The sequence below is a fragment of the Belonocnema kinseyi genome, chromosome 4, assembly GCF_010883055.1.
Source record: "Belonocnema kinseyi isolate 2016_QV_RU_SX_M_011 chromosome 4, B_treatae_v1, whole genome shotgun sequence".
NCBI classification, from domain to species: domain Eukaryota; kingdom Metazoa; phylum Arthropoda; class Insecta; order Hymenoptera; family Cynipidae; genus Belonocnema; species Belonocnema kinseyi.
The window spans coordinates 134,852,664-134,867,980 of NC_046660.1; the positions used below are offsets into that span (position 1 = coordinate 134,852,664).

Below are 15,317 nucleotides of genomic sequence, written 5' to 3' on the forward strand. Positions count from 1 at the left end.
GACTGCACCATATATCTAGTCGGGAGTGGTGCTGACTGAAAACAGATGATTTGGAGCGATTCGCTCGCCATCTGTTGGTCATTCTAAGGACTTATTGAACTAACCTCGTATTTCCACAAAATATCATAAAATGTACTCTTCTACACTTCGTATATTATCTTCCTACAATGGTTTGTTATTTTCAAAATGATTAGGAAAACTTTAAAGTTCAAAACCTAAAGTATTATCAGTAGAACGCTTAGTCTGATTGGTGATGTAATTATTTAATTTTGATATTGTCACATTAAAAAACTAAGTAAAACTAGATTCCTGATGTGCCATGGTAATTATAAAAAGGAAAAACGATGTTTCTACTTCGAAGAACTAATTATTAGTATTACTAGTATTTCAAAAGCGTGCCTGTCAGGCGCTTCGCGCCCTAACTTGAAACTCCACATACTGCGCCTGACGGAAGGTCTCTTAATAGTCAATATGCACATTGTTCAAGTAAGAAATTAAGTAAGTGAGATAAAAGGGAGATTTTCACACGCTAACTTGCGAAAAATATCCAGACCTTATTGAAGTTTGAATTACCTTGAAATGACCATCAAGGTAACGCCCGACCTGTTGCCTGAGTACACTTTTTGAAATTAAATTTTTCGTTCTTTCAATTTCCGATGACAGAGTCGTTTGGAGGGTTGATCTACTGTCGGTAAGGTACAATCTCTGATGATATAGCAGATAAATTTAAAAATTTGAAAATACTTACTTGTTCCATTAACACCTAGCTAAAAATTAGCGCTATGTTCTTGAATTAAGAGTTATTATTCTGATCCCTCTAATCGCTTAATTGGAAAAGCACTTGACCGGAAATCAGAAGTTTTGTGGTTCGAATCCCAATGCAGTGAAGATGGAGTAGGATCTTTTTTTCAAGAAATAATTTTAATTTTAATTTAAAAATATTATTTTCCATCTAGTCTTATTAAGACGTTAAGCATTTTCTGTTATTGAAGATTCTTAACTTGATCGATATTGTGTAGATTCTTCTGCCTTCATGGTTTGGAGGGTTGATCGACTGTCCGTAAGGTACAATCTCTGATGATATAGCAGATAAATTAAAAAATTGGAGAATAATTACTTGTACCATTAACACCTAGCTAAAAATTAGCGTTATATTCTTAAATTAAGTGTTCTTATTCTGATCCCTCTAATAGCTTAATTGGAAAAGCACCTGACTGGAAATCAGAAGTTTTGTGGTTCGATTCCCAATGGAGTGAAGATGGAGTAGAATCTTTTTTTCAAGAAATAATTTTAATTTTAATTTAAAAATATTATTTTCCATCTAGTCTTATTAAGACGTTAAACATTTTCTATTATTGAAGATTCTTAACTTGATTGATATTGTGTAGATTCTTCTGCCTTCATGGTTTGGAGGGTTGATCTACTGTCGGTAAGGTACAATCGCTTTCCCTTTAGTTAAGACTTACAAAATGATGTAAAAGTTTTTTAGTAACTGATTGCTTAAGCCAGTTATTTTGGATCTTGTATTGCAATTCTCGAAGAAATTTCTGGCCGTGTTTCCGTTCTTCATAGAACCACTTGCTCGTCTCACGGCATCCGAGATTAAGCCTAACTGAGTTTGAATTTCATTCTAGATGCATACTATTCTTTCATTCAATATCTATGTGTTCATCCAATCTACACTCCCACTGCTCAAATGGTAAATTATACGCAATACTACGAATACTGCGTGAATACTACGTGAGTTTATTAGATAGAATTTTTTGTCCCAATGTGCGTGGGTAGAACGGTACCTCGTCCGAACTAAGTAAACTTGTCTAGTGAAAGTTCAGGTGGACGAAAGAAATTCCAGGGTCGTGCGGCAGCTTTGTGTCCCCTGCGACCACATGAGTAAGAAAGTTCTTGTTGAAATCTTAAACATTAAGCAATTTTTATTATCTCCTCCCAGTGTTTCAAGTGTAACTAATTTCATATTCATCAATATTATAATATTTTTATTTCTGTTTCACAAGTAAAAATATATATCATTTAATCAGCTTTCGACTGATAAAATTGCTCGCTAACCTTTGCCATAAAATGTGGAAATTCTCAGTTTTTGTGAAAAAATTTAATAATTGATTTCCATAATAGATTTTTGCTTCATTTCGCAACTTTTCAAATGGGATGCTAATAACGAAGGACACACAGGCAGGAATTTGTGCATGCTAAGGCGCGTGTGTTTACCTCTTATAAAATTTTTTATGAAATACTGAGTTTTATTAAAACACTTTTTAGTATTTTGATTTATAGATATTCAATATTCTATTTAGTTCATGTTTCTTTCCGTAAATTAATATATTTTCAACAATTATTAAAAACAATTTTTTTTTATTAATCAAATCTTCTCACATGGTAATTTTAAGATTATTCATCAATGGTACTACAACGAAGGACTAGGTTTTCTTAATAGTAGTAAAAAATCAATGTGTTGGAGGTTATTTCTGCAATGTAAATATTACCTGGGTATTGTGGCGCGTACCTAAGAGATCTTTAATCATGCAATGCTAGTGACAGTGAGGCCCGATTTCCCCGCTACTGGAAGTGCCCTTTTTATGTTAGTGAAAGTTTATTTGACAATAAATTACAGTTTTTGAACACTGTGCTTATAAAGGTATAAATATCAAATGAAAAATGACTATTGTTATTGAATACCTTTTCCAAAATCCTTTGAATCACACTGTCTTCATCATCTGATGAAGAAAGTAAAGACTCTAACGATAACCCGAGCTCAAGTGAATGTGAAGAATTGGAGTATTCTGTAATTTAATTTGAATGTATTATCTTCAAATAAAATTAAAAATAGCACTAGGTAACGAAATTTTGTATATCATTAACTGATAGTAAATTTTAGTATATTTTTTTTATATAATATGATTTTTAAGCCGAAAGTGTTCTTATTTTCGTGGCTTTTAGAAATCCGAGTTGAAAAGTAAAAAAAAAAAGAAACAGTATATTCAGGTGTTTCTGAAACCTCGTGTCAAACAATCGGGAAATGTTAAATTGTTTTAATTAAAAATAGCCATATTTTTCTTCTTACGATTTTTTACGTGCGTAATATTATTTTTACATGATTTATGCGATATTGAACATTTAATCTTCAATTTCTTCGAAAATATTGATTGTACAAAAAAAGAAGGTTAGTTTCACAATCATCGTTTTAAAGCACATATAGGAATATCATAAAATCAAACAAACATAAATTTTATACACGTAGTGTGAGATAATTACTTGTATATGTGTTCAACCTACAGAAATGTATAGTTTTATCCTTTGCTAATTATTATTTCGTCAGAACTGACACATCTTTCACTTCATACAATTGAATAAGAGGTTCGAAATCAGAAATTCGAAAACTATTTCAAAATAAATAGCATGCTTTTATAAGCTTTTTTAATTTAGCCAACGCATTATATTTAATATTTTGAATTTTGAACCTTTTATAGCATATTTAAAACCAGCAATCTACACAATATTTCTGAAATAAATTTCATAAAATACTAGCCATAATTAAAATGTGTTGGCTGTCATTTTCAGTCCGAAATTTTTTATTTTGAAGTTCTTACAACACTTATGGAATCAGGAAGCCAAAAAGTATTTACAATTGAATTTTATGTTAGTCGTATAATATTTAGACTTTTGATCACCTTTTGGTACCATCCTGACCACTGTGCGACGTAATACATCCGATTGTTTTCAATAAAAAGAAAAATGTTTAATTTGCGGAATTCTTTAACTAAAATAAAAACTCCTGGATGTTCGAATATACAAATAACACCTTTCAAAAGATTATTAACTTATAATCCATCACATCAATGTATATTGCTAAGTCAGGCCACGTTTGACCTTCAAAATATCAGGACTGGTCTTTTAAAACTGTTGCATATCCCGGATTTTGCAAGAAGTGAGGGAAATTGACTAAAATTTGAACTTTCTTACAATTCTCTTAAAATACTGTGACAATTGATTCTATGATATCGTTTATTTACCTATGAATCTTTTTTTTTCTTTTTAAGGAAACTACACTTCTGCAGATTCTGAATTCTATGAAGAATCATTATTCAAATGTACTAAACAAGGATTCCATCCTGATCCTCGAAACTGTAGTGTGTTTTACAGATGTGTCAATTGGGGCCACAGCAGAGCACTAACTACTTTTAAATTTGAGTGCGGTGGTGGTACAGTTTTTTCAAAAAATAAAGGAAATATATGCGTGCCTCCAAATGAGAGTGAAAGAAATGATTGTAATGATTCACGAAACGAAATTAATTCTATATGGCAAAATTCTCAACATTATTCTAATTCTGCAGTAGTGCCATCTTCAATAAGTAGCTATCTATCTGGAAACGGAAATGATGTGACTGCACACTATCATTGCAGCGGCGAAGAGTTCATAGAGGATCCTGAAGATTGTAGAAAATTTTACAGATGCGTAAAAGAAGGATCAGGTAACTATGTGAAATATGAATTCACGTGTGGAACTGGTACAATTTGGGATCAAGATACACAAGTATGTAATCACCCTTGGGCAGTCTCACGGAAAAAGTGTTCGAAATCATTTCCAGAGTTAGACATCAACGACACTGAAGATCAGTGGAATGGAGATCCTTCTACGAGACATCCTCCAGATGCAAGTATAATACCTGAATATTCTAGCTATTCTGTTTACCTAAGCCAGGTTAACCGACCTGTTTATCCCAGTCAACCTAACCAATCTGTTTATCTCAGTCAACCTGATCAACCTGCTTATCAAAGTAAACCGAGTCAACCTACTGATTTTGAGCTAGCCAGAAAATATAGTTATCTCGGACAAATTAATCATCCTTTTTATCCCATAAAAGCGAAAAACCCCAGTTATCCTGAAGAGATGAATGAGTTAACATCTGATAAAGTGCCAGGTCTTTCACATGCATCTTACACATCCAGTGCTTCCACTACTGCAGGCACTTCAGTATTGCCACCAAGACCAATTATGTCAAGTTCTGAAATACATGAACCATTTCTTACTCAATCAGTGACTAAAACAATAATAGGTTCATCAGAAACATCAGAAACAACAAAATTCCTTAAGGCCTCAGGCTCTTTACCCACACAACAAGAATCTACTAGTGTTTCTGTATCTGGAACAAGTAAAGTAGAAAATGCCCATATATTATGTTCTGAAGAAGGTTTTTTTCCCGATCCAAAAAACTGTCGAAAGTTCTATCGATGTGTGGACGAAGGATCTAAATATACTAAATATGAATTTCAGTGCGGTTCGGGCACTGGGTGGGATTTGACACTTCGAACTTGCAATGAATTGTACCTGCTACCCAACTGTGATGCTCTCAGTAATACAATAGGTAACAATAATAAATCGGATCCCTCCTCGAGTCATGCAAACTTCTCAATTAAACAAAAACATGAACAAAGCCCATCAATCATTGCACTTAATCCGGCGATTAGTACTGTATCATCTAACATTATATCGACTATTTTTGGTAGTAAAATTAATAAGTATGCTTCTAGTACTCGTTTGTCCTTTGCAACAGCATCTGAAAAAAGTTATTTACATTCTACAATTTCATCGAAATATTTACCTCCTAATATTGTGGGTTCCACAACACCATCCTATAAAATCGCATCTGCAATGTCTTCTTTTCCTGCCTCTAGTTATTTAACATCGGCACAACGCCCATCTCAGAGTCCAACACAAGAAATTACTATCAACACCTTAACCGTTAGAAAACAAATATCTTCGATGACTTTGTCTCCGACAAGCTCGGCATTATCAACCGAGTCAACGACTTCAAGGAGCACAGGCTGCCAAGAGGATGGTTTCTTTCCCAATATAAATAATTGCAAAAAATTCTATCGTTGCATACAAGACGCTGCAGGATTTAAAAGATTTGATTTCGATTGCGGACCAGGAACTGCTTGGGATCAAGGTCTACAAACATGCAATTATGTTTCACTAGTTAGTTTGTGCAAATCGACAAAAAGTAAAATCGAAGAAGGTAGTTCCATACCTTCGAAGCCTCTAATCTCGGGTGTATCTGAGATGTTGACGACCTTAAATTCGAATGAAGTAATTGAAAGTAATGAATCCTGTGATGATAGACCAAAGCCTCCTTCTGACAAACAAAATTGCTCACCCACGAAACAAAACAATATAGTGTGTAGTGCTTCAGGCTTTTATGCTCATCCAACAAGATGCAATAAATTTTATCGTTGTGTGCAACAAAAAAATGGTTTTAATGTTTACTACTTTGACTGCCCACCTGGAACTATATTCGATCCTAGTATTAGCGTATGTAATTATCCGGAATCAGTTCACCCAGATAGAGATTGCGTTTTGGGACAAGGTACTTCATGTTCTGAATCTTTAACCTCAGAAAAGCCATTAACGTTTCCTGTAGACATTCAAGAAATAGCAAGCACTACGAAATTGCCCGAAAGCACTACTCTAAATGAAGAAAATAGTTCTTCAGAATCAACCACATTATCAGAAACGGTGGGAACATCTTTGGAAACTACGGATTTACAATCTGAAAACGAATCAACAGAAATGAGTACAGCAACCAGTTCCGAATTCGGCATACAAACCGAAGCCAATACACAAACTGAAGTCAACTCAGTAACTATTGAATCTAATTTAACCACTCAGTTAAATGAGGGAGGCTCAACAGAAATAAGCATATGGGTGACTGAACAAGGCTCCATTGACACTGAAACTACGTCAGAATTATCTAGTTTTCAGAAACCTACGATAACAACAGAAGCTATCCAACAAACAACAGAAAATCCAACCGATTCTACAGAACAAATTGGGTCAGGAATACAGGGATCAACTACCCAAACTTTGAATATGACAAGTGTCTCTACACCGTCCTTAGAACCAGGAATTGTTAGCTGTCCAATAGCTGCAAACCTAGCGGATGAACAAGTACTTCTGGTTTGTCCGACTGGTTTTAGACGACATCCAAAATTCTGCAATCTACTTTATCAATGTACTTCAGAGGGCAACATGGAAATTAAGATTTTAACACTTAGTTGTCCTGAAAATACTATATTTGATGAAATGAAAGTTCAGTGTCTTCCGGAGGCAGAAAGTTCACAACCTTGCATGGGAAATAAAGCAAATGCTAGGTTCTACCGAAGACTAGGAGAACATTCGATATCACCTGTGAGTAATAATTTTCACTATCATTACACGTTTTATTGATTAAATTTATGAAAGATTTCATCTTCGCCTATCTAAAGAAGAGTGCCTGTGTTTCTTAAAGGACATATATATCTAGTTTAAAAATTTTTTTATATTTCTTTCTTTATGTTCGACACATAAATTAAAAATTCAATTCTATACAGTCTGCAGGAATGAATTAAAAATTTGTTTAGAAAAGTTTAGATTGATTAAATCATTTTCTTATAATGTGAGAGGATCGTCGCTGTATAACTTATTTCGAAAGGTAAATCTTATTAGAATGCAAATAAGTTCATTACTTTAAGTAGTTAAAAAATAGTTTTAAGAAATATGCCTTTTTTCATAATTCAATTCCCATTAAAATTCGATTAAGGCATAAGTGAATGTTTACGTTACTCGCCGGCAGAATAAACGCGGTCCCAGTGTATGTACGTGCATATACATATATACATATATATTGAAGCCAGGTTTTCCAAATTCTCTTGAAGCAATCTGTTAAAACCCACCTGGTCAGGAAGGGCCCAGAATAAGAAAAAGAAAATCTAACTACAGTCAAATGGGTGTGCCACTTACCTGCCTTTAACTGGAACGCTATTTCTTTTTGGAGTGAACCGAGTTCGCGGGTCGCACTTTTTCAACCCGCGCACAACCCTCGAAGCTCATTTAATTTATTGAAGGCGCCAGGTAGGTTACTACCTACCCAAGCCTCGAGAAATTCCTTCACTTTTACCTACTAGCAGGCAGGCTAGCTCTTTTTACTTCAAGCACAAGAGAGAGGAATACAAAAATGGGTACATGGGAGCGAGAGCGAATTTTCCTAAGCATTAGATGAGCTAACCTTTAAGTCACAATAAACAAAAGTAGGTTATAATTCAGCTCTATATATTCAGCCATACGCGGCTTCGAGATCACAACCACGCGGAAAACACTAATCAAACCACGTGGAGGTCGATCACTGAGGCTGAGGAACACTCGCGGGAAACTTGGCAAAAGATCACCACTCACCTTGCAGCCATCTGGCGAGTTCCTCCTTCGTATTGCTATCCATTCCGCAATTTTCTCAGCTTTTATTCTTTTTCTTTGATTCTACCCCGGTTTTTACCGTAACCATCCACCCCGTCGCGTCAGTAACCGAACGGTGACAGTTTTTAATCTACTGGTTCTCACATCCGTTCTTTTTCCCTCGAGCTTCCGTGTTTTGTATCCGATCTGCTGATTGGTTGGTCGCGCGTGCTACGGCAACTCCCCTTTGTCTTCAGAAGGCTAATCCAACGTGGCCGCATTCTGGCCTTAGGCAACATGGCCGCATTCTGGCCGTACGTAATATGGCTGTCTCCCCACCTTGCCGGTGCTTCGTCGCCTCACAGCGTCGCTACGGCGTATTACTGAATATCCACACCGTGACACTGCAAAGTTGGTTCGGCCTGATACGCAGGGGTCGATCTAGTACCGCTGCTCGCCGCTGGTAGTGGCGCTTCTGCATCGTGTTAACGGTATCTGGTTGGTGGTTAAAGTATCGCCCCCCCCCCTTCTGTCCGGTGAATATGGCCGCCGTGGAAATGTTGGGCAGTCAGTGCTGCCGCCCGTGGCTTCACATGGAGATTGCGTGTCATGAGTTCGCCCTCTTGATTTCCTAGAATGTCAACTCCCACTGTAGTCTACACTAGTCTTGCCAAGCTTTCAATTTCTCTTGTGTCCATCCTTGCTCATGGCTTTTATTTTAAAGTGCTGGGATTCTTGTATAGGAATCCGTTGATGGATGTACCGACGCATTACATTTTGGGTGTTCGGCCTTTACTTACTTAAAACACAGTTTTCGCTCGGATAACCCAAATTACAGGTAATAATTATCGTATTACACTAAAATTATTACTTAGTTTACCCTCTTAGCCTAGATTCGGATCCTGACCAGACGGATCGTTTTTTAAATCTGTATTTGTAGGTGGTTAGATTTTCGCGTTCGGAGGTTAAGTACGGCCCGAGCCATATATATATATATATACAGGGTATCTAAAAAGTCCCGGGACGGTTGGATGTTTTCCCAGTTAAAATATTTTTCAACGAGAAATTCATTGGTGTGCTCTGTATTGATCTTGGTTACAGCGTTTTGAATATTGTAAAATCATAAGGAAATGATTTATTAAAAGTTCCAGGTATTCTGGTGATAGTTCTGTTCCTCCCCGAAGAGTTATACAGTCCTATACCGTTTTTCGATACCTAAGTCAATACCTCAGACAATACCATAAGTCCTTTATCGTTTTTTCATACGAATATTACGAATCGAAAATAAATTTACGTATTACGAGTACATACTTACCATCTTTTGCTCAAAAATTATTATAGCCCAAGCTAAACTTTCGGAACGAGAGAGGGTATCTGTATTAATAATGCGTGGTTGAAGAGATCGAGTTCGATCTTATGATTAAGTTCGTTTGCTTTTTAAACGCACTTTTCATAATGGAGACGGGTTAAATCCTGTCTTAAAATCAACAATTGAAAGAACTGTGAGGCGCTTTATGAATCATGGATCTATCAAGGACCTTCAGAGAACTTCCATCCTCACAAAGTTCATCTGGTACAAGAGCTCATTGAAGAAGATCCTGATCATCGGGTTGAATTTCGTGAAATTATGATGGACAGAATTGATAGAGACCCTCTTTTCTTGGACAATACAGAATTTCCAGATGAATCTAGTTTTACTTTAAAAAGCGAAGTTAACAGGCAAAATTTTAGATATTAGTCCGACACAAATCCTGATTGGATGTTGGAAAGTCACACACAATATCCACAAATGATTAATGTTTGGGCCGGTATCTTGAATGATACATTGATAGGCCCTTTCTTCATCGATGGTAATCTCAATGCCCGTGCATATTAAGAGCTTCTCAGAAACCAAATTGTACCAAGAATAAGGGAGATTACAAGTGATAATTTTCAACATATTTGGTTCCAGCAGGACGGAGCAGCGGCTCATTACGGTAGGGAGGTTTGAGCATATTTGGATACTCAGTTCCCTCAAAAGTGGATTGGAAGAAGGGGTGAAATCGAGTGTCCTGCCAGATCTCCTGATCTGACGCCTCTCGACTATTTTCTTTGGGGTTATTTAAAGAGCAAAGTGTACTCAATACAACCGCAGAGCTTAGACGAATTACAGAATCGGATTCTGCAACAGGCTACTTAAGTTGATAGGGAGATGATTCGTAATACTATAACTCATTTTTACAATCGCATAGCCTTTTGTCAAGAAGCTCAAAGTTTCCGGTTCGAACATCTTCACTGAAGCCTGAGAGGCAAGGGGACTCACGCTAATCAAGCACCCCAAAGGAAACAGAATTTACTACGTCCACGTCTTTGTTCCTGGGTAATGCTTAACGTAAACGTAAATTGCTTGGAAAGAACCTCGAAAAAACCTTGAAGGTCATCACGAAGATCAATACAGAGTTCAACAATGAATTTTTCGTTGAAATTTACTTCAGGAAATGCACTGACTTCTTGGAAAACTTTTTTTATATCAAATAACCTTCAACTGACCTTGAACGTTACAATTGACCTATGACTTAAGTACGTACCTGAACGTAGAAGTTTCCGCTTTATTGATTGCAGATGTAAAAAAGGGGGTTTCTATTTTTAAAAAACAACAAAGTTGACATTCAAAAAGCCATGAAGGTCAACGTAAAGGTCGAAATGAAGGTCACCATTGAATTCCTCGTTGAAGTTTACTTAAGGAATGATCTTCACTCTTTTGAAAAATATTTTACCGGAGGAAATATCCAACCGTCCTGTATATATAATAACATATAATGTAATAATAATTTGTCACATAAAAGAGGGGGATCTTCCTTGGGGACTCTTTCAATCCGGTACTCTTCTGCATCTCCCTCTTGCCTCTATATATTGCGCTCCGAAGAAAACAGTTTGCATACTATGTGGCCCACCGAGCAGAAGAGAATTTAACGTCAACCACCTTTTATACACGGACGACCTTTAACTCTTGGCCTCTTTAATACAGGGGCTTAAAATCCTTTTGACGGCGGTAAATAGGTAAATTTAAAGAAGGTAATTAAAATACTTCCTTGTTGATTACTGTTCAATTTTATTTAAAATCATGTCTGAGAAACTCGCGGTACATAAGAAGTATTAGGTATCGACTTTAAATCAACATTCCGGATCAGAAGCAACTACTTTCCATGTAAATAAGTTTACCTGGTAGTCAAATAAAATGTAAAATGTTTAAAAGTTATAAAAACTGATGTATTGACTCCGTCGTATTGACGGACTTAATTGTGAGTTTGAATTAGTTGTTGACATATAAAAACACATTTGCCTTCATCCCGTCCAGCAGACGGTTTAATAGGTAAACACAATATGTAAATAGATACTCTAATGCCCTGGATATCAGCTTTGGACTAAACAAGTGTCCTTACGTCAATGTATACAAAGGGAGACTATAATATACGTCATTGCGTAAAATCAGGATGTTCAACTAATTAGTGAAAATACCATCAAACATCTGGGTAATAGAAAAACATATGCATATCTTGAATACCGCAAGCTTGAACTCAAGATATTCGCGTGTTAAAAATGACACTTGAAAAAAAGTATCGCAAAATTCTCAGATAAATTTGGGCTTTCGAATTATCTGGAGAGAATAAGATCCAGGCGACCAATATTCTGGCCATTTCTATACGACTCTACACATTTGGTGCACTAAAATGAAACATCGATGAGTTAAGGTAGCTCGACCGAATCACACGCAAGATAATGATAATCCATCGAAGTCATCATCCTAGATCTTCTCACCTCGTAAATGCCTTCCGCGAGAAAAAGGTAGAGATTTGCTGAGCTTGGAGTGTCTTCATCGAAGAATGGTTCTAGTTACAGACTGCTCAGTTCTAAAAGAACAGATTCTCTAATGCGACTAGTACATTAACATAAAGTCCTGAATGTAGCGTAATTTCTATACCGTGCCGCAGAAAGGGCTGCAGATGAGGTTAGTCTCTTATTTGATTCCAGCGACAGTACACATAGCCTAGCATCACTAACACCTTTGGTGTTAAAAAGTCGTATATAGGAAGCAGAATATTCACTTCTACTAAGGGAACATGCTGACAAGGCCCTATATTACAAATTCTACGGCATTACACGTAGAGAAAAGGTATCGATGGGTCCGCCCAACATGTTTCTCCAATTTGCGGAATTGAGATCGGAGACGGAGGGATTTATTTTTGCCGGTCAAGGTGACGTTATAGACACCTTAGTTTACCGTGAGGGCATAATGATTGTACCTGTAGGCGACATCAGCTGCCGAGCGTGCAAGCAAGAGCCAGAATGCCTTTGGCATGTTCTCAGTAAAAGCATAAAGTATGCACGATACGGGTATATAGAGATGCACAATGCGTCTAAACATACGTTCAGGGGAAACAGGTATCCGTTGTGGAGAATAATCAGTTTAAGCTTTACTGGAATTTCTCATTTCCACCATTTGAGGCATTAGTGCTACAATACCTGATATTGTCTTTGAAGATCTAAAGATCAAGATAATTTACGTGATTGAATTCTCGGCAGCAGCTGATGATCATATCGCGGTAAAGAACAAAGAAAACCGGTAAAAATGTCAAGCTCTTCTTTTGGAGCTAAGGCTGTACCAAGGCTACAAAACCCATCGTTTGGTTCTCATAATCGGCTGCCTTGGAGGTACGAAAGCTTCATTTCTTAGCCTACGCAAAATAATTCTGGCCTGCCAACATCAGACTCAGTCTATCGCGAGCTAGACGCAAAAGTTTGTTTTTCTGGGATCACTTCATCTGGTTCGCCAATACTGTTCCTCCTAACATTGTACAAAGGTTGATAGCTCTAAAAAGGTATCGAGAGTTGAAACATTTGCCTCCATCTGTGCTGTCTGTTGTGTAAGGTTATCCGCGGCTAGATACTGCACTCTCAGGAAAAGTATTGTACGAAGTATGTTGCGAAACTTCCCTTTCTTGCTTACCTTCTAGGATCGAAGGAGCAGGAGTGAACGACGTACACGTTCTGGTTGCGTCAGCATTGGTTTCTTGAAGGAACGATGATCGTAGCTACTAGAGCCTACATCTTCTATAATATAATATAATAATGTTGCGGTAATCCTTGCGCTTTCCTCGCAGAACTTTGAAGGCTATGTTAGCGGTTGGCCAGAAAGAACTTCTGCGACAAACAATAAGCAGTGGAACATAAATTGTGTCTGCTGCGGATTCTTTGGCCAGCGTTAGCTATTTGCAGACAACCACCTCGACAGAAATACCATGGTAGAGCATCCATTTGGATATCACATTGGAAGAGGAATGGTTGCATCTCCATTACGAAAGTTCAAAGTTTAAAACGAAAATAAAGAGAGGATACAATTTATTGCGGAAATTTTCTGCAAAGCATCCTAACATAAAGAAAGTCGCACTAACAGATCTTATCGCTAAGGTGAAGGACATCAGGACTGATCTACACATTACAGATGACCGAACAATGGAGACTAAACAGCAGGTTGCTTTGGCGTGGAAATCGACAGCAATGAACATTAGTTAGAGCAAATCGCGTCATACGATCAAGCAGGGGCAATCGATGTTCTTCCTCAAACTTTTGATGATCCAACACAACCACATCCTCCACAGGTGGATGGGCTCATACAACCAGAGACAGAAACAGAGGTTAAACAGAATCTATCAGATCAAAAACGCTTCCTATTGATGAACTTCCTTTGAGAGATGTGGACGCCGAAGACTTGATTTAAGCTCAAGGTATATGTGCTAGGAATAACGCACATCATGTACCGGATCCAACACAACCACGACCAGATCTTAATATAAATTATGTGAACAGCTAAAGCGCATGAAAACTGCAGCACCTTGAAAGACATGTTAGTTATGCTTTACTAGAGTTCAGATATGTAAAGCCAACACTAAGAGATTATCTGCTTATGATGAAAATCACAAGTGATTTGCGTACTCTAATAGAACACCTCATCACCAAGGTTTTACCTAGATTTGAACTAACATAAACTGCGTTACAGGTGCAAACTCTTGTTTATCGTGCAGTTGTAGCAACCGTTAGAACGTTGGGCCGTAGAACTAGGACTACAAATGAAGTCTTTGTCCCAGCAAAGGATGAAGATCCACCATGCAAGATCAAGTTGGATATGGATGTCAGCAAAGTAAGGTGCAAATAAAGTCGATTAACTCAATATGAAAAAGTATATAGAACCAGAAAGCTGATAAACCATGTTACTAATTGACTGAAATGCAACTAAAAGATATTACTATTTTAGATGTTTCAACGATCTTAAAAAGGGCAAGTAACTGGAAAGCTCTAGGGCCAGACACGGTGCACAACTTCTGGTACAAGTACCTGACGATTGTGCATCATGCGCTGGCAAGGTTTTTTTAGAAAACCATTAAACACCTATATCTGATGCTTGGCTTTATGCTCTAAAGTGCCTCGTATATGTTACCTACAAAACCAGATGCACAAAATTCATCTAAATTTCGACCGATAGCTTGTCTTTCAACAATTTATAAAGGTCTTAAAGCTTTCATTACAGATAAGGTATATTCTCATTAAGATTAGAATGACATCTTTACAGAAGAACAAAAAGGAGGTTGTAAAAACTAGTGAGGCAGTAAATATATAGACACTATAGATGCTGTTTCCATGCTTTAAGCTCTTAAGCATCAAAGAAACTTACGCATGGCATCATTGACTTTCTAAGTCATGCCATGAGGCTTCGGGATATAAGAAACAAGTATTTTGGTCATAAACAACCAAGGTTAACTAGATCCGGATGCATAACGGCGAATAAACGGCTCTTGAACGGGTATTTCTACCACGACATATAGTTGGTAGGGGCATTGTAGATCTTAAAAAACTATGTAAGTCAAAAGGTATACAGTTGCAAGTCTATTTTTCCAGAAAACGAGATGTTGCGGTTTGCAGCACAATCTGTACCAGGTGTATACATATGAAACCGGTGTTGCCATTTAGCGGCCAGTAGGCACACTTGTAGGCACTGTCGGAACTTACCATTTGTGCTAATTGGTGTATTGTCATCTGTCAACAATATCCAATACCAAAC

The 15,317-nt window shown here is 37.1% G+C and overlaps 1 protein-coding gene across 1 annotated transcript in view; it reads left to right on the plus strand.

Annotated features, from left to right (window-relative positions):
• LOC117172110 overlaps nucleotides 1–15,317 on the plus strand; it is a 259,054-nt gene that overhangs the window by 233,816 nt on the left and 9,921 nt on the right. The window contains exon 3 of the mRNA XM_033359899.1: nucleotides 4,053–7,201. Within this exon, the coding sequence (XP_033215790.1) occupies nucleotides 4,053–7,201 (3,149 nt within the window). The remainder of the gene's footprint in view (nucleotides 1–4,052; nucleotides 7,202–15,317) is intronic.